Source organism: Heterodontus francisci, chromosome 14 (genome assembly GCF_036365525.1).
Source record: "Heterodontus francisci isolate sHetFra1 chromosome 14, sHetFra1.hap1, whole genome shotgun sequence".
In the NCBI taxonomy this organism is placed as follows: Eukaryota; Metazoa; Chordata; class Chondrichthyes; order Heterodontiformes; family Heterodontidae; genus Heterodontus; species Heterodontus francisci.
In genome coordinates, this window is record NC_090384.1 from 12,405,555 (window position 1) to 12,426,207 (window position 20,653).

General features: G+C 44.3%; 1 protein-coding gene across 1 annotated transcript in view; it reads right to left on the reverse strand.

The window, feature by feature from the left end:
• Positions 1-20,653, reverse strand: part of acp2 (acid phosphatase 2, lysosomal) — a 68,892-nt gene that overhangs the window by 13,436 nt on the left and 34,803 nt on the right. Inside the window, exons 6-7 of the mRNA XM_068045889.1 lie at positions 16,187-16,273; positions 14,815-14,947 (exon numbers count right to left, since the gene is read on the reverse strand). Of these exons, the coding sequence (XP_067901990.1) occupies positions 14,815-14,947; positions 16,187-16,273 (220 nt within the window). The remainder of the gene's footprint in view (positions 1-14,814; positions 14,948-16,186; positions 16,274-20,653) is intronic.

Below are 20,653 nucleotides of genomic sequence, written 5' to 3' on the forward strand. Positions count from 1 at the left end.
AAGGGGACAAAAGACAATGACTTCAGGTCTTCCTAATATTTAGTTGGAAGAAATTTCTGCTCATCCAATACTGGATGTTGGGCAAGCAATGTGATAAATCAGAGACAGTGCTGAGGTAGAGAGATGTAGTGGTGAGATAGAGATGGATGTTGTCAGTCTATGTGAAACCTGACCCCATAGCTGTGGGTCAGCATGTAGATGAAGAAAAGGAGGCAGCCAAGGGTGGGGAAGGGTATGGATTGGGGGGGCGGCGGGGGGGGGGGGGGGTGGGGGGAAGAAAGAGAGGGTGGCAAAAGAAGCCATAGTTTGAAATGCTCTATGATCTGATAGGCAGGAGTGGAAACAGGAGACAGCAGCACCATCCCGCTGGATGATAGTGAGGAGGCAGGAGAGGGGGATGGTCTGGTCAACTGTGTCAAAGGCTGCAGACAGGTTGAGAAGGACAAGTAGGGATAGTTTATCACAGTCACAGTCAAATAAGATGTCATTTGTGACTTTGATAAGAGCCATTTCAGTGCTGTAGCAGGGGTGAAAACTGATTGGAGGGATTCAAACACAGAGTTGCAGGAAAGATGAGCATGGAATTGGGAGGCAGCAACATGCTTGATGACTTTGGAGAGGAAACTAATGTTGGAAATGAGGTGGTTGTTTGTAGGTACAGAGGAGTCAAGGGTGGGGATTTTTGAGGAGGGAGAGGAATGACTGTGGTTTTGAAAGGGAAGGAGACAGTACTTGACATTTACACTATTAGCTAACATGGGAGCCAGGAGGGGATGTTAGATGGTCAGCTGTTTAATGGGAATAAGGTTTAAATAATAAAGAGCAAGGAACAATCTAAAGTAGAACTTCTAAATTGGAAAAGGACTAATTTCAATGGGATGAGAGGGAACCTAGCCAGGGTAAAATGGAACCAAAGATTGACAGAAAAAATTGTTAGGGAACAATGTGTGATCTTGAAGGGGGAGATGTTTCAGATACGGGCTAGGTGCATTCTAACAAGAGGTGGGGGGGGGGGGGGGGTTGGCGGGGGGGGGTAAAGGTAAGGGAACCAAAGCCAGGGCTCCTTGGATGAAGAGGGAGATAGAGAATATGATGAACCAGAAAAAAAGGATGCATGTCAGGGGAATTCTTCAAGTGAGAACCAGGCTGAATACATGAAGTTGAGAGGGGAAGTGAAGAGGAAAATAAGACTGGCAACGAGGGCTAGGGGACACAGATTTAAGGTTTTGGGCAAAGGATGCAAGTGGGATGAGAGGAAGAACAGGTCATCCAGGGAATGACCTGGAGCTCACTGACTAGGAAGGGTGGTGGAAGCGGAGATGATTAATGATTTCAAAAGGAAATCACTTGAGGGAAACAAATTTGCAGGGCTACGGGGATAGAGTGGGGGAATGGGACTGATTTCATTGCTCCACAGAGAGATAGGACAAGCTTGATGGGTTGAATGGCCTCCTTCTGTGTTGTTATGACTCTATGACTCCATGAAAGAATGAGAATAGAATGGCACAAAAGGGAACCCAAAAATCTTCTACCAGCATGTAACAGGTGGGGGAGGGAGGGGGAGGGCCTATTAGAGACAAAGAGGATGATTTTTAAAATTCGTTTGTGGGATGTGGGTTCCACCAGCATTTCTTGCCCATCTATAATTGCCCTTGAACTGAGTGGCTTGCAAGGCCATTTCAGAGGGCATTTTAAGAGTCAACCACATTGCTGTGGGTCTGGAGTCACGTCGGCCAGACCATGCAAGGACGGCAGATTTCCTTCCCTAAAGGATATTAGTGAACCAGATGGGTTTTTACACAATCGATAAGGTTTCATGGTCATCATTAGACTAGCTTTTTCAATTCCAAATTTATTAATTGAATTCAAATTTCACCATCTGCCATGGTGGGATTCAAACCCATGTCCCCAGAGCATTAGCCTGGGCTCTGCATTCCTAGTCCAGTGAGATTACTACTATGCCACTGCCTCCCCTTTTTATATACTTAGAGGTGCAGAGCAAGGCTAGAACACTTAAATGAGTACTTTGTATCACTAAGAGGAGGATGCTGGCAAAATATATGTAGAAGCAGAGATGGTAGAGGTAATGGATGGGATGAAAATTGATAGGCAGGATGTACTGGAAATGCTGGCTATGCTTAGAGTGGATAAGTCACCTGGTCCAGATGGCTTGCATTCCAGATTGCTCAAGGAAATGGGGGTGGAGAAAGCAGAAGGGCTTGCCATAATTTTCCAATCTTCCCTAGCTACGGCGGAGGTGTCAGAAGATTGGAGAGTGGCAAATGTGACACATTTATTCACTAAAAGGTGCAAGGACAGTGCTAGTAACTACAAGCAGACAGTGGTGGATAAGGTTTTAGAAACAATAATCTGGGGGAAAAAAATCAATAGGCACTTGGAGAGGTTTTAGCTAATTAAGGAGAGCTGGTGTCAATTTGTAAAAGGCAGATTGTGCTTGACTAATCCAATTGAATTTGTTGATGAAGTAACAGAGAAAGTTGACGGAGGGAATGCGGTGGATGTTGTCTATATGTATTTGAAGAAAGTATTTGACAAAGTACCACATAAAAGGCTAGTTACCAAAATTGAGGCTCATTGAATAGGAGGGTCAGTGTTAGGTTGGATAAAAAATTGGCTTAAGGACAGAAAACAGCGATTCTTGTAAATGGCTGTTTTTCAGTCTGGAAGATGGTAGACAGTGGTATTCCCCAAGGATCAGTGCGAGGACCACTGCTTGTTTTGATTTATATAAATGATTTGGATATTGGAATACAGAGTAAAATTTCAAATTTGCCGATGATACCAAACTTGGAAGTATGGCAAACAATGAAGATGATGCTAATTGATTGCAACAGGACATAGATAGGCTATCAGAATGGGCAGACAAGTGGCAGATGGAATTTAATAGAGTGTGTGAAGTGATGCATTTTGGCAGAAGGTACAGGGAGAAGCAATATAGACTTAATGGCACAGCCTCTAAAGAGTGTGCAGGAAGAGAGGAACCTGGGGCTTCACGTCCATCGACCTTTGAAGATGGCAGGACGTATTGAGATAGTAACGAGCAAATCATATGGGATCTGGGGATTCATAATTGAAATATTGAGTACAAAAAGCAGGGAAGTTACGCTGAATCTTTATAAAGCTCTGGATAGGCCACAAATAGAGTATTGCATCCAGTTCTGGTCACCAGGAAGGATGTGAGGGTCTTTGAGAGGGTACAGAGGAGATTTACTAGACTGGTTTTTTTTTTTAGATTAGAGATACAGCACTGAAACAGGCCCTTCGGCCCACCGAGTCTGTGCCGACCATCAGCCACCCATTTATACTAATCCCATATTCCTACCAAACATCCCCACCTGTCCCTATATTTCCCTACCACCTACCTATACTAGTGACAATTTATAATGGCCAATTTACCTACCAACCTGCAAGTCTTTTGGCTTGTGGGAGGAAACCGGAGCACCCGGAGAAAACCCACGCAGACACAGGGAGAACTTGCAAACTCCACACAGGCAGTACCCAGAATCGAACCCGGGTCCCTGGAGCTGTGAGGCTGTAGTGCTAACCACTACGCCACTGTGCCGCCCTTCTAGGAATGGAGGATTTTAGTTGCAAGATCAGGTTGTAGAAGTTGGGGTTGATCATCTTGGATCAAAGAATTGGGGAAGATTTGATAGAGGGGTACATGGTTATGACAGGTTTAGATAAGGTAGACAAAGAAAAACTGTTCCTATTAGCTGATGGTACAAGGACTAGGAGACACAAATTTAAGGTTTTGGGCAAAATGGTTTTGGGAGAATGCAAGAAACAACACTTTACACAGCAAGTGGCAATGACCTGGAACTTGCTGCCTACAAGGCTGGTGGAAGTAGAGACAAATCAATGATTTTGGAAGGAAACTGGATGGGCACTTACAGGAAGTAAACTCGTAGGGTGGAGATTGAAAATCACCGAGGATGAAGGAAGGAGAGAAGATATGGGGCAGCACAGTGGCGCAGTGGTTAGCACCGCAGCCTCACAGCTCCAGCAACCCGGGTTCAATTCTGGGTACTGCCTGTGTGGAGTTTGCAAGTTCTCCCTGTGTCTGCGTGGGTTTCCTCAGGGTGCTCCGGTTTCCTCCCACATGCCAAAGACTTGCAGGTTGATAGGTTAATTGGCCATTATAAATTGCCCCTAGTATAGGTAGGTGGTAGGGAAATATAGGGACAGGTGGGGATGTGGTAGGAATATGGAATTAGTGTAGGATTAGTATAAATGGGTGGTTGATGGTCGGCACAGATCGGTGGGCCGAAGGGCCTGTTTCAGTGCTGTATCTCTAAACTAAACTAAACGAATATCTCCAGGGAAAAGAATCTGAGGATTGGCGGGGAAAGGGGCATAGACAATGGAGAGGTAAGGAAAGGTGAAAGGGATGGAACAAGATGAGAAGGTGCTTGGCTAATTGACCTAGGATGAGACTAAATCTCAATGTTATTATTGAAAATTTCACAACCTGCCGAAACTGACTTCAACACATATCGAATTTACTGCACAGAAACAGGTTACTTGGCCCAAATGGTCAGTACCAGAGTGTTTATGCTCCACACAAGCCTTCTCCCACCCTATGCCATCTTGTCTTGTCAGCTTACTCAATGCCTGTGGATTGAGGCCTTATTTGTTCTAAACAAAATACATTTGCATAGGTTTTAAACAACACTGAATCACAATTCAATCTCAGTCCTCTCTATGAAGATTCCAATATCCAAAATATGATATTTTCTCTTTAAGGTGGGGTGGGCAAGGAGTTGTGGGATGGGAGGGGGGTGGGGCAAGTGCAACGGTCTCTAGCTGCCTGAAAGGTAGGAAAGGAAGCCAGATGTGGAATCCCTTACAAACACTTCTATGCCACCTCTCACTGCTATGCAAATGCAGAAAGGGTGCCTGGCTGCTAACTTGGCTGGGATGACAGGTGGCAGTCACAATCCTGGAGCAGGGCAGTACCAAGTGTTAATTGTGTGATTATGTGCAGGTGAAGGGAGTTAATGGGGTTTTAGTTGAGCACTCAAAAGGAGACACTCACTGGGAGGGAGAGGGTTTTGAGTGAGGACAGACATGTTTGTAAACCTTTTAAATGTGAAACTGAGTAAATATAGGCTCCAACCTTATCCTTCCATAACAAGCGTTCTGGAGTTTGACATGGTAGCAGAGGATGGTTGCCTAAAGTTGAAGGTTGGAAAATAGAAATTTTTTGGGGGGATAGAAAACTAAAGTCTCATGGCTCATTGTGAAAAATATGGCAGAAAGCAAGTGCAAATTGTCAGGGTATAGAGTCATAGAGTCGTACAGCATAGTAACAGGGCCTTCGGCCCACCGCGTCCATGCCGACCATAATGCCTATCTATACTAATCCCTCCTGCCTGCATTAATTCCATATCCCTCTCTGCCTTGCTCATTCAAGTACCTGTCCAGATGCCTCTTAAATGTCATGACTGTTCCTGCCTCCACCACCTCCTCTGGCAGCTCATTCCAGATACCCACTATTCTTTGTGTGAAAAATTTACCCCATTGATCCCCTGTAAACCTCCTCCCTCTCACCTTAAATCTATGCCCTCTAGTTTTAGTCACCCTTACCATGGGAAACAGACTCTGGCTATCTACTCTATCGATGTCTCTCATAATTTTATATACCTCTATCATGTCCCCTCTCAGCCTCCTTCGCTCCAGGGAAAACAGACCCAGCCTATCCAATCTCTCTTTATAACTCAAGCCCTCCAAACCTCCTTGTGAATCTTTTCTGCACCCTCTCTAGCTTAATCACATCTTTCCTGTAATGCGGCAACCAGAACTGCACACAGTACTCCAAATGCGGCCTAACCAACGTTACGTACAACAGTAACATGACGTCCCAACTCTTGTACTCAATGCCTCGGCCGATGAAGGCAAGCATGCCATACGCCTTCTCCACCACCCTGTCTACCTGTGTTGCCACTTTCAGGGAACTATGTACTTGCACCCCAAGGTCTCTCTGCTCAACAACACTACCCAGGGTCAAGTCATTCACTGTGTGTATATATATGTCCTGCCCTGGTTTAACTTCCCAAAATGCATCACTTCGCACTTGTCTGCGTTAAATTCCATTTGCCAATCCCTTGCCCATTTTCCCAGTTAATCTATATCCTGTTGTAACCTTAGACAACCTTCTTCACTGTCCACTATACCACCAATTTTGGTGTCATCTGCAAACTTACTAATCATGCCCCCTGCATTCACATCCAAGTCATTGATATATATGACAAACAACAGAGGGCCCAGCACCGATCCCTGCGGCACACCACTGGTCACCGGCCTCCAATCCGATAAACAACCCTCCACTACCACCCTCTGCCTCCCATCACCAAGCCAATTTCGTATCCAATTGGCTAGCTCACCCTGGATCCCATGTGTTCAAACCTTCCGGACCAGCCTACCATGCGGGACCTTGTCAAAGGCCTTGCTAAAGTCCATGTAGACAACATCCATCGCCCTGCCCTCATCAATCCTCATGGTCACCTCCTTAAAAAACTCAAATTCGTGAGACATGATTTCCCACGCACAAAGCCGTGCTGACTATCTCTAATCAGACCATGCCTTTCCAAATGCATATAAATCCTGTCTCTCGGAATCCCTTCCAATAACTTTCCCACCACTGATGTAAGGCTCACTGGCCTGTAGTTCCCTGGCTTATCCCTGCTGCCCTTCTTAAATAAAGGCACAACATTAGCTATCCTCCAGTCTTCCGGTACTTCACCCGTGGCTAACGATGATACAAAAATCTCTGCCAGGGCCCCAGAAATCTCCTCCCTTGCTTCCCATAGCATACTAGGATATATCTGGTCAGGCCCTGGGGATTTATCCACCTTAATTCGCTTCAAAACCTCCAACACCTCCTCCTTTGTAATGTTGATATGCTCTAGGATATCGCTGTTCCCTCCCTTGAACTCACTAGCTTCCACGACCTTCTCCACAGTAAATACTGACGAGAGGTATTCATTTGAGACCTCGCCCATTTCCCGTGGCTCCACACAGAGGTTACCACACTGATCCTTAAGGGGATCTACTCTCTCCCTAGCTACCCTTTTACTCTTAATATACTGATAGATACTCTTAGGATTCTCCTTTATCTTACCTGCCAGGGAAATCTCATGGCCCCTTTTCACCCTCCTAATTTCCTTAAGTGTACTCCTGAATCCTCTATACTCCTCAAGGGACTCGCTTGATCCCAGCTGCCTATACCTGACATATGCCTCCTTCTTTGTCCTGACCAGACCCTCAATATCCCTCGTCACCCAAGGTTCCCTAAACCTGCCAGCCTTGTCCTTCCATCTAACAGGAACATGCCGGCCCTGAACTCTTCCTATCTCACTTTTAAAAAAGCCTCCCACTTGCCAGACGTCCCTTTACCTGTAAACAGCCTCTCCCATTCAAGTTTTGAGAGTTTCTGTCTGATGCCATCGAAATTAGCCTTCACCCAATTTAGGATTTCAACCTGAGGACCAGTCCTATCCTTTTCCATAACTATCTTGAAGCTAATAGAGTTATGGTCACTGGTCCCAAAGTGCTCCCCCACTGACACATCAACCACCTTCCCATCCTCATTTCCTAAGAGGAGATCGTGTGTAGCCCCTTCTCTAGTAGGGCCATCCACATACTGCTTCAGAAAACTATCCTGGACACACTGAAATTCTTCCCCATCTGATCCCTTAGCACTAAGGCAGTCCCAGTTAATATTGGGGAAGTTAAAATCACCTACTATTACAACCCTATAATTCCTACACCTATCTGTGATTTCCCTACATATATGCTCCTCCAATTCCCTCTGACTATTGGGGGGCCTATAGTATAATCCCATCAAAGTGATCACCCCTTTCTTATTTCTAAGTTCTACCCATATGGCCTCGCTGGATGTTCCCCCCGGGATATCCTCTCTAAGTACTGCCGTGATGTCCTCCCTAATCAATACTGCAACTCCCCCTCCTCTCTTACCTCCACCTCTGTCACGCCAGAAGCATCGGTGCCTCAGAACATTGAATTGCCAGACCTGCCCATCCCTCAACCATGTTTCCGTAATAGCAATATCATCACAATCCCATGTATCGATCCATGCTCTGAGTTCATCTGCCTTACCTGGAAGGCTCCTTGCATTAAAGTAAATGCAGTTTAGCCTACCAGACCTTCCACGCTCCCTGTCCTGCCCCTGCCCAGCCTGCCGACTGGACTTGCTTGCTTTTACCTCTACATTTGTCTCAACTATCTCATCTGAGAGACTACTACTTTGGGTGCCACCCCGCTGTCAGACGAGTTTAAACCCTCCCGAGTAGTACTAGCAAACCTCCCCGCAAAGATATTGGTCCCCTTCCAGTTCAGATGCAACCCATCCTTCTTGTACAGGTCACCTCTACACCAGAGGAGATCCTAATAATCCAAGTAGCTGAAGCCCTCCCAGCTCTTCAGCCACGCATTCATTTGCCTAATCCTCCTATTCCTACCCTCACTAGCACGTGGCACAGGGAGTAATCCAGAGATTCAAACCCTAGAGGTCCTGCTTTTTAACCTTCTGCCTAACTCCCTATATTCACTTTGCAGGACCTCATCTCTCTTCCTGCCTATGTCGTTAGTACCAATATGGACCACGACCTCTGGCTACCCACCCTCCCCTTTCAGAATGTCCTGCAATCGCTCAGAGACATCCTTGACCCTAGCACCAGGAAGGCAACATACCATCCTAGAGTATCGTTTGCGGCCACAGAAACGCCTATCTGCACTCCTTGCGATAGAATCCTCTGTCACTATAGCTCTTCCACCCCTTTTCCTCCCCTGCTGTGCAGCAGAGCCCTCCCTGGTGCCATGGACCTGTCTGTTGCTGCTTTCCCCTGGAAGGTCATCCCCCAACAGTATCCAAAGCAGTATATCTGTTTGAGAGGGGGGTGGCCACAGGGGACTCCTGCACTACCTGCCTGCGCCTACTACTACGTCTGGTGGTCACCCATCTCTTTTCTGCCTGTGCAGCCATTACCTGCGGTGTGACCACCTCACTAAACGTGCTATCCTTGACATCCTCAGCATTGTGGATGCTCCACAGTGAATCCACCCACAGCTCCAGCTCCGCAATGCAGGTAGTCAGTAGCTGCAGCTGGATATACTTCCCGCACACATGGTCACCAGGGACACTGGAAGCATCCCTGATTTCCCACATAGCGCAGGAGGAGCATATCACAGGGCTGAGCTCTCCTGTCATAACTTACCTTTAAATTAATTTAGTTACTCCCTTTAAAAAAATACTAATTACGCTAGGAGCCTTGTTCTACCCACTCCAATCTAAAGTCCTTAATAAGCTACACTGAATTAAAAAAAACACTTCAATAGTATTCACCTTATCATCACCAGAGGTTTCTTTTCCAACAAAAAAAACGTTCCCTTATTTTTTTTTCTTACCCGAGATATTTACCCAGCTATTTAAAGCTATTCCCAAACAGCTGTGACTCACCAACCAATCACCTTGCAGCTCTCCTGTGATGTCACTTTTGGCTTTTTTTTTTCAAAACTCAAGCATGCTGTTACTGCTCTTTTTAAACACCGCTGATTACCTTCCGGTGTTTTCGAAGTCTGAACCATATGACCAGTGGAAGAATGAAGTGGATATGCGGACATGGTTTATATTTCTACCAAAAAGCAAGCAAGGTATGGCTTTGGCATTGTCACTTCCTACCAAAAGTAAAATCAGAAGTAAAGTGTTTTGTGATCTGGATGCTCGCCAGTTGGATATTGATGAAGAGTTGGATCTTCTATTAGAATTCTTGGATGAAAATTTACAAGAAAGATGACCTATTGAATGCTTATGAGGCATGGTCAGACTTTGATAAATTTCGGAAAACAGATGGTTGCTCAATCGAGGACTATATCACGGACTTTAACAGACTGTATAAAAAAGATTGAGGAAATTCAATCTGGAGATCCCGAGTTCAGTGCTAGCTTTTAAATTGCTGGATTGTGCTGGGGTGTTGCATTTGGACAGGCTCCTGGTTCTAACTGGGGTTCAGTTCTTGGACAAAGACTCCCTCTGTTGGACCAAATGTCTGCGGCCTTAAAAAAAAAAAATTCCTGGGGTAACAGTCATTTCCCGCAGTCCTGGTGAACACAGTGGCGCAGTGGTTAGCACCGCGACCCGGGTTCAATTCTGGGTACTGCCTGTGTGGAGTTTGCAAGTTCTCCCTGTGTCTGCGTGCATTTCCTCCGGGTGCTCCGGTTTCCTCCCACATGCCAAAGACTTGCAGGTTGATAGGTAAATTGGCCATTAGCAATTGCTCCTAGTATAGGTAGGTGGTAGGAAAATATAGGGACAGGTGGGGTTGTGGTAGGAATATGGAATTAGTGTAGGATTAGTATAAATGGGTGGTTGATGGCCGGCACAGACTCGGTGGGCCGAAGGGCCTGTTTCAAAGCTGTATCTCTAAAACTAAAAACTAAACAAGCAGGGTACTCTGCGGTGACACAAAGAATGGAGGACTCAATGTTTACAAAATTTAGAAGTAATCCTGGTACTGGAAGCAGGCCTTAAGTACAATGGAAGAGTAAAAGACAGGAGGAATGAGGATGAAAGCACCTTTAGCAGGTCTGAATATTACAATGGAAGACAGGGTTGGAACAGCAATCAAAGACGAATGAATCCCAGGAATACCCAAGGAACAGTTAATAGGTGCTTCAGGTGTGACTCAAAGTATCATTATGCAATGAGCTGCCCTTAGTGGAGGGGCAGAGTCTTTGAAATAACACATGATACAGAAAATACTGAGGCAGAAGAGGCAGATACTGATGAATCTGAATGAATTGTACTCGTCACAAGGAGTTTTAGTCCTGTGATGAATGTGTTAGTTGTGGTTTTGTTCAACTGTGCTGTATTGGATAGTGCTTGTATGTCAACAGAATGTGGAACTGATTGAATCCAGATAACACTGGAACCACTCAGTAGTGAGGATTGACACAAGGTTAAGGAGTATAAAAGTACTACCAGCTTTAGGTTTGGTGATGACAACACATTGAAGTCACTGAAGAGAGTAGTAATCCCATGTAAAATAGCTGGGGTAAGCCACTTTATCAGTACCAATGTGGTCTCCAGTGAGATACCTTTACTCTTGAGTGAACCTTCAATGAAAAAGGCACAGATGAAACTTGATATGGAGCATGATAGAGCAATTGTTTTTGGGAAGCCAGTGTATTTGCAATTTACCCAGTCGGGGCATTATTGTAGCCCCTTAACAAAACCTGATATTTCTAGTCCGAGCATTAGAGAAGTGTTGATGGCATCAGGTGTTACGAATCAGAGAGATAAAAAGACAAATTGTCATAAAGTTGCACAGACAATTTGCTCACCCTTCTTGTCAGATTAAAAACCCTACTAAAAGATGCAGGTGTGATTGATGAAAATTATACGAGGATAATAGAAGAGATTAGCGAAAAGTGTGAGATTTGTAAAAAGTATCGAAGGACATCATCACATCCTATTGTAAGCCTTCCACAGGCATGTGACTTTAACGAGGTAGTTGCCATGGATTTAAAGTATGGGACAAAAACAAGAATATTTTCATTCTTCATTTTATAGACCTAGCAACATGATTTAGTTTAGCTACAATAATAAATAGTAAGGACAAAAGGGTGGTTATAGATACAATTATGGAGAAAGGGATAGGGATTGGGGCACCAGCTAACTTTCTGACTGATAATGGAGGGGCATTTGCCAATGACGAGTTCAGGGATATGTGTGAAAACATGAACATTATGGTTATGAATACTGCAGCTGAAAGTCCTTTCAGCAATGGGCTTTGTGAAAGGAATCACGCAGTGGTTGATGAAATGCTGCATAAAATCTTAGCTGACCAGCCAAACTGCAAGTTGACAACTCCTCAGGTATGGGCGCTTCATGCAAAGAATTCGCTTCAGATAGTTGGAGGATTTATCAATTGGTCTATGAGCAGAATCCCAAATCGCTTTCTACATTGTGCGACAGTCCTCCTGCTCTAGAAGTTACTACAACTAGTTCCATTTTTTTTCTACGCATTTGAATGCTTTACATGCAGGGAGATGGGCTTTCATTAAGGCTGAGGTCTCTGAGAAAATATGCAGAGCTCCGAAACATCGTATAAGGCCATCTGAGGTGGAGTTAAGTTCAGGGGATTTGGTCTATTATAAGAGAGAGGACCATAGGGAATGGAAGGGCCCTGGTAAGGTAATCAGTCGGGCTGGTAAAACAGTGGTTGTCAAGCATGGAAATAGACTGTTAAGGTTCATGACGATTAATCGGGGCTGATTACAAAATCTCGGAATCTGAGCAGCTGGTAGAGGGAGACGAGTCACCTTGTACCTCAAACACTTGTGTGTTTTGTGATGAAGGTCCTGAGGCACAGGTAGATCAAGAGTTAGATAGTAATTTAACAGATTATGATGCTCAGGATAGAGCTATTGCATCCAAAGGCCAATTGCCTTGAGTAGGTACTCAGGTGACATATATTCCAGAGGGGTCTGATAAATGGAGGGATGCGACAATTGTATGGCATGCAGGAAAATCTACAGGCAAGTTTAAATATTGGTTAAATGTTCAAGATGATGGCCAAGAAGCCAGAGCCGTGGACTGGCAGAATGGGATGCAAGAGTGGAGGGTAAGAAAGGCCAGTACAAGTTTTGATAGTGGGTCTATTGTCGCATCCCTCCATTTATCAGACCCCTCTGGAATATATGTCACCCGAGTGACTCTTGCACAAGGAAGCGTTCACGTACTGGAGAAAGAGCCTCCGATAAAGTGCAAGGGAGATCTTCTAGCAGTAGTTCCAGAAGATATCAAAGTGCTAATACAGGCCATCATATGAACAGATTACACAATGAAACGAAGACTAGAGTGCAGTCTTGGAATAGAACTAGAAGCAGAAGTCCTCATAATCGTGAAGTTTTAATGGCTGCCAGAAAACTAGAGGATAAACTAATAAGAGAAGCAAAACATAAGAAATTAGAGAGTTGGAGAGAGTTTGGAGTCCATTCTGAGGTACCAGATGGGGGTCAGCCAGCCTTATCACATCGATGGATTTGTACTGAGAAAGTCCTCCCTGATGGAACTTATAAGGCTAAAGTGAGGTTAGTTGCAAGGGGTTTTGAAGAGCAACTGGTGGATACCGATGTTGGAGTGGACTCTCCCACAGCTGGAAAAGTAATCTTGAAAATCTTTTTGGCTCTTTTGGCCACATATTCATGGGAATGTAGATCCATTGACATAAAAGCTGCATTTCTGAAAGGTGATACTTTTCAGAGAGGATCCAAAGGCCTTTTCTCAAGAGGTAGCAGATACAAAAGGAAAATTATGGAAGCTAAACAAATGTGTCTATGGCCTTAATGATGCACCCAGGGTGTGATACTTCTCAGTGAGATCTGTTTTGTTGAAAATTGGTTGTGTTCAACTAAAAGCAGATCCTGCAATGTTTCATTGATATCATACACAGAGAAACTTTCAGGCATCTTCATGATGCATGTTGATGATTTCTTATGGGGTGGTACTGCAGATTTTGAGAAATATGTTATTAATAAGATTAGGGCAGAATTTAAGATTGGGAGTCAGGCTTGTGGGGCCTTTACATATATTGGTTTAGATATTAAGCAGCCTAAGTCTGGAATAGGTTTGAATCAACAATCCTACTTAGAGAGCTTTACTCCCATCCTGGTTAATCGTGTAATGTCATCACAGAAATATTATCTATCTAGCAGAGATAGAGCAATTACGAAGCCTGATGGGTCAATTAAACTGGTTGTGCACTCAGACTAGGCCTGATATTAGTTTTGATGTGCTGGAGTTAAGCACGATGTTGAAACATCCAAAAGTTGAGAATGTTTTAAGGACAAATAGAACGTTGAAAAAACTAAATCTGGAGAAATGTGTACTGAAGTTCCCATCCTTAGGTGACTCAAAGAACATGAAGCTAATAATTTTTACTGATGCGTCACATGCTAATCTTGTTGATGGGTATTTGAGTGCAGCTGGCTTCATAATATTTCTGATGGATGAAAATGGGAAATGTTGTCCTTTAGCTTTGGAGGCAAAGAAAATAAAATGGGTTGTTAAAAGCACTTTAGCTGCAGAAACACTGGACCTTGTACAGGCAGTGGATATACGATTCTATTTGCCAAATATTTTGGATGAAATTCTGAACAAGGTACATACTGAAGATAGGATATCCATTGAATGTTATGTGGATAATCGTTCTTTGTGGGACAATGTACACTCTACAAAAAGTGCAAGTGAGAAAAAACTATGTATTGACTTTGCTGGATTGAAACAAATGCCGGAGAGAAAAGAAAGCTATCCGATAGTTTCACAAAAAGAAATGCGAGTGCAAAGTTGGAGGTGCTGGATGAAGGGGATCTCACAATGTAAAAACTTTGTGCCCAATATGGAATTTAATTTTGATTTATTTTGAAATATTCTTTGAGCATGTTAATCTAAGTTGTATTGTAAAAGAAAGAAGGGAATCTGTTAATTGTGTGATTATATGCAGGTGAAGGGAGTTAATTGGGGTTTTAGTTGAGCATTTAAAAGGAGTCACTCACTGGGACTGGGGAGGATTTTGAGTGAGGAGCTACATGTTTGTAATCTTTTAACTTTGCACAATAAATGTGAAACTGAGTAATTATAGACTCCAGCATCATCTTTCCATAAAAAGCTTTCTGGAGTTTGACACCAAGCGTACACCTTGCTGCTTCTGTCTCTCCCTTCCTTTGTTCCTCTGCAATTCCCAAGTCATACCCTCGGCCCTCACTCACCACCTTGGAGCTGCGATTTCTCAGTCGTTTTATGAATTCGGAAGAGGATTTCCATGCCAAAGTCGTTCAGTTCTCCCAGACGAGCAAACACTTCTGGTGTTGCCCAGGAAGGCAGCGAGAAATTATGAATTTTCTGCCAAGGTAAGATAAAAGTACGAGTTAACTTGCTGAAGGGCAGTTCCAGAGGTGGGTAACTTGGGGAATGACCACGTTGAAACCCATTCTGCAAATCAGAGGTTGGACCAAATTTCAGTGATAGGTGATTGGCGAGTTAACAGCAGCTTCCATTCCTTCAGAAAGTCGTGAAAGAATGGAAATACATGAGATGTTGAAGGGCGAGAGGTTAGCTTTAGTAGTACTTGGGTGAACAAAATAATGAGGAGAGGGGAGACAGGGGGGGGAAAAGATTGAGGAATGTGGGGTGCAGAGGGGGGAATGGGGGAAAAGGGCAGAGAAATGGGAGGGGGGACAGGAGGAGGGGAGAAAAAAAAAAAGAGTGGGGCAGAGGGAGAGAGGGGGAGAGTGAGTGAGTGAGAGAAATTAAATGTAATTGTATGTTGAAGAGGAAGTTGAGATGTCCCAGATGGCTGACATAACTGTGCATAACAGTGTCTCATCTCGAAGTCTGGTAGTGTGAAATTTGTTACAGGATATCAGCTTGAGCATAAAAATCAAGGCTGACACTCCAGTGCTGCACTGTGAGAGCTGTTGTCTTTCAGATGAAATGTTAAACTGACGCTCTATCTGCTTGCTCGGGTGGATGTAAAAGATCCCACAGTATTGTTTCAAAGAAGAGTTGGAGACTTATTCCCTGTGTCCTGACCAATATTTAACCCACAAACATCACAAAATATCTCAATCAGATTTTCTGGTCATTATCACAATGCTGTTTGTGGGATCTTGCTGTGCACATAGCAGCTGCCAGCCTTTCCTACATTACAACAATGACTACACTTCAAAAAGTATTTCATTGGCTGTGCTTTGAGACATCTGGTGGTCGTGAAAGGTGCAATATAAATGCAAGTCTTTTTTATTATGCAAACAGTTGTCAAAGGTGTTGTCTGAGTTGGCGAATCAGGACAATGCCACCTGGCTGACTGCTGAGTTCAAGGTCGTTGAGAACAGCAAAATCAGTGTATGCTCAGGTAAACAACCCTGCAGCAACAAGCAAAGTGCAGTTTTGACAGCGCTTAGCAACAAAATGTGTCTGTGTTGTTGTTGAAATAACCAACAGTACACCAGCGCCAACTTTATTGAATGTAGCATGTCGTATAGTTGCACATGCAGCTTTCCACTACAGGCTGATGATAGAAAAGGTAGCAAAAACCCCTAGGGGGTCACCAACCCACCCTCACATGCGCGTGGTACTCACCTCACACAACAGGGTGTCATAGATTTTCCATGCAGTCTCGATAGCCACCTTAAACTTCGTCTTTTCAGATACCATGTTCATAAAGTCCTAGACGGGCGACCAGTAAACAGAACACATCACATCAGAAAGTGCCTCAATTCATTGGCAAAAGCTCCCAGAGAGGATCAGTTACAACCCCAACTCCAGTCAGAGGGAGTGTTCCCGAGAAGATGACAGTTACACTAAAGGCCTGCTACCCAACACAAACTCGACACGACCTGACAACGTGTCAGGTCGGGTTGCTCTTCCGGGTCTGGCCTGGACACACTAAGTACTGCATTTTGCTCTGCTGTTGAGTGTTAAAAGTTAAAAAGCCTACCTGAGCTAGGAGTCCGGGACATCAAGGAGGGAAACTCTGAGTCTGTGCAGTGAGCGTCTCTATGACGTCATCACGCTCATGCTGCAGCTTCCTGCAGATTCGAAATGGGAAGGTAGGTAAAAGTGAACATTCCAGTGGTCAGGTTGGGCTCAGTCGGGTCAGACTCGGATCGGGTGTGGGAAAAAAATGGAGGGACTCGGGCAGGGTCGGGCTCGGGTCCGATGTGGCCCTGTCGGTTCGGGTCAGGTTTTTTTCCCCTGACTTGAGCAGGCCTTTTAAGTTATACCCCACACCCCTGTTACAGGAAGGGTCCCCAAGATGGTCAGTTACACTCCACCCCTCAACCCAATCAGAAGGAGGGTCCTTGACGGGATCCCAGTTACAACATCCTAACTCCTACTCCCCAACCCTTCCCTCTTCTGAGCCACTGCTTTTTCTGATATATATTAATGACCTAGACTTGGGTATACAGAGCATAATTTCAAAGTTTACAGATAACACAGAACTTGGAAATGTAGTGAACAATGAGGAGGATAGTAACAGACTTCAGGAGAACATAAGAAATAGTAGCAGTATGCCAATTGGTCCTTCATGCCTGCTCCACCATTCAAAAAGATTATGGCTGATCTGCTACCTCAACTCTACCTTCCTGCTATCCCCATATCCCTCAATTCCCCCAGTACCCAAAAATCTGTCAACCTCTGTCTAGAATATGCTCAACTACGGAGCATCTACAGCCCTCTGGAGTAGAGAATTCCAAAGATTCATAATCCTTTGAGGCAAGAAATTTCTCTTCATCTCAGTCCTAAATGGCCAAACCTTTATTCTGAGACTGTGACCCCATGTTCTAGACTCCCCAGCCAGGTGAAACATCCTACTAGCATCTACTCTATCAACCCCTTTAAGTATTTTATATGTTTCAATGAGATCACCTCTCATCCTTCTAAACTCTAGGAATTATAGGCCTAGTCTAGTCAATCTCTTCTATTAGGACAATCCTCTCATCCCAGGGACCAATCCAGTGAATCTTCATTGCACTCCCTCCAAGGCAAGTTTATCCTTCCTTAAGTAAGGAGACCAGAACTGTACTCCAATACTCCGACTGTTTTCTAATAAAGGCTGACATACCATTTGTTTCTGAATTGCTTGCAGTACCTGCATGTTGTTATGACCAAGGTGCGAGGAGTGCACTCTTCATTCTAATTCCACTTCTCCACAGGTTACAAAATATATTTAAATGTTTTCCCACTTACCAATACAGTCAAAGACTCTATTTTTATCCCTTAAAACACACCAACCAGGTTTCTTTAACAACAAAATTATCCATTTATTATAAAAAAAAGTCGTAACCAGTAATGAAGCAAAGCATAAACACACAGATCAAAATATAAAAGTTCCCTTTTTTCCTGAGCCCCTCACACACACACACATATACCAGTTAACCGGAAAAATAAAGGGATTTGTGTTTTAGAGCTCTATTACAAAAAAAAGACAAAAAAACCACAGGTGAAATACTTGCAATTCTAGAAGAAGAAAGAGAAGGTACGGAAAGATGTCCTTTGTTTTGGTTTGGCGTCCCAAATGCATAAAGGTGGCTGTACCTGGGATCTTCCTAGAACAGTACTTTTCAGGCAACGTTGAAGATCAGTTTGGGTTAGCTTCAAGGAAATGCAGCAGCAGCAGAGATTTCAGACACAGACCTTACAGGAGAAACGCAGCAACAGTTTAGTCTGCTTCTTACACTTGTTTCTCAGCTTCTCGAGAAACTGAAAATTGGCAGGCTTTTCCAAACTGCTGGAACAGACTGAGTTGGGGTGGTTTATTCTTCTTGGCAAGTTTTCTCCAACTGTCTTTTCAAAAGCACTGTTCATCCCCAACTCACTGTCCAAAGCGAAACCATAAACAATGTCACAAGAGACAAGCCTCCTGACCTTTTATAAATCTTGACCGGTCACTTCTCTGTAAACATCTTCCCCCCAAGTCAAAAACAACCCCTGCTGGGTAATTATCTGAAGACAGGTGCCCTCCAGTAACTGTTTGTTTTCAAGCTCAGGTCAAAAACCTTCTACTGACCTCTCTTAAAAAAAAACACACCCAGCATATATGGAATCTTTTCAGTTTTGAAACACAAATCGACAAAATTTACCAAAAAAATGAAAGCACCCACAACAATGCTAACTTTGTGATTCATTTACAAGGACATTCAGATCCCTCTGAATACCATCATTACCCAGTTTCTCACAATTGAAAAAATATTCTGCTTTTCTGTTTTCCCTTCCAAAGTGGATAATTTCACACTTCCCCACATTATGCTCCATCTACCATGTTCTTACAAACAAAAGAAGAACAGTACAGCACAGGAACAGGCCATTTGGCCCTCCAAGCCTGTGCCGATCTTGATGCCTGCCTAAACTAAAACCTTCAGCACTTCTGGGGTCCGTAACCCTCTATTCCCATCCTATTCATGTATTTGTCAAGATGCCTCTTAGATGTCTCTATGGTACCTGCTTCCACCACCTCCCCCGGCAACAAGTTCCAGGCACTCACCGCCCTCTGTGTAAAGAACTTGCCTCGCACATCCCCTCTAAAATCTTTGCCCCTCTCACCTTAAACCTATGTCCCCTAGTAACTGACTCTTCCACCCTGGGAAAAAGCTTCTGACTGTCCACTCTGTCCATGCCGCTCATAACTTTGTAAACCTCTATCATGTCACCCCCTCCACCTCCGCCGTTCCAGTGAAAATAATCCGAGTTTATCCAACCTCTCCTCATAGCTAATACCCTCCAGGCCTGGCAACATCCTGATAAACCTCTTCAAACCCTCTCCAAAGCCTCCACATCCTTCTGGTAGTGTGGCGACCAGAATTGTACGCAATATTCCAAGTGTGGCCTAACTAAAGTTCTGTACAGCTGCAGCATGACTTGCCAATTTTTATACTCTATGCCCCGACCAATGAAGGCAAGCATGCCGTATGCCTTCTTGACTACCTTATCCACCTGCGTTGCCACTTTCAGTGATCTGTGAACCTGTACGCCCAGATCTCTCTGCCTGTCAATACTCCTAAGGGTTCTGCCATTTACTGTATACGTCCCACCTGTATTAGACCTTCCAAAATGCATTACCTCACGTTTGTCCGGATTAAACTCCATCTGTCATTTCTCCGCCCAAGTCTCCAACCGATCTAAATCCTGCTGTGTCCTCTAACAATCTTCATCACTGTCCGCAACTCCACCAACCTTTGCGTCGTCCGCAAACTTACTAATCAGACCAGCTACATTTTCCTCCAAATCATTTATATATACTACAAAGAGCAAAGGTCCCAGCACTGATCCCTGCGGAACACCACTAGTCACATCCCTCCATTCAGAAAAGCACCCTTCCACTGCTACCCTCTCTGTCTTCTATGACAGAGCCAGTTCTGTATCCATCTTGCCAGCTCACCTCTGATCCTGTGTGACTTCACCTTTTGTACCAGTCTGCCATGAGGGACCTTGTCAAAGGCTTTACTGAAGTCCATACAGATAACATCCACTGTCCTTCCTTCATCAATCATTTTTGTTACTTCCTCAAAAAACTCAATCAAAGTAGTGAGACACGATCTCCCCTTCACAAAACCATGCTGCCTCTCGCTAATAAGTTTGTTTGTTTCCAAATGGGAGTAAATCTTGTCCTGAAGAATCCTCTCTAATAATTTCCCTACCACTGACGTAAGGCTCACCGGCCTATAATTTCCTGGATTATCCTTGCTACCCTTCTTAAACAAAGGAACAACATTGACTATTCTCCAGTCCTCTGGGACCTCACCTGTAGCCAATGAGAATGCAAAGATTTCTGTCAAGGCCCCAGCAATTTCTTCCCTTGCCTCCCTTAGTATTCTGGGGTAAATCCCATCAGGCCCTGGGGACTTATCTACCTTAATGCTTTGCAAGACACCCAACACCTCCTCCTTTTTGATAATGAGATGACTGAGACTATCTGCACTCCCTTCCCTAGGCTCATCATCCACCAAGTCCTTCTCTTTGGTGAATACTGATGCAAAGTACTCATTTAGTACCTCGCCCATTTCCTCTGGCTCCACACATAGATTCCCTTCTCTGTCCTTGAGCGGG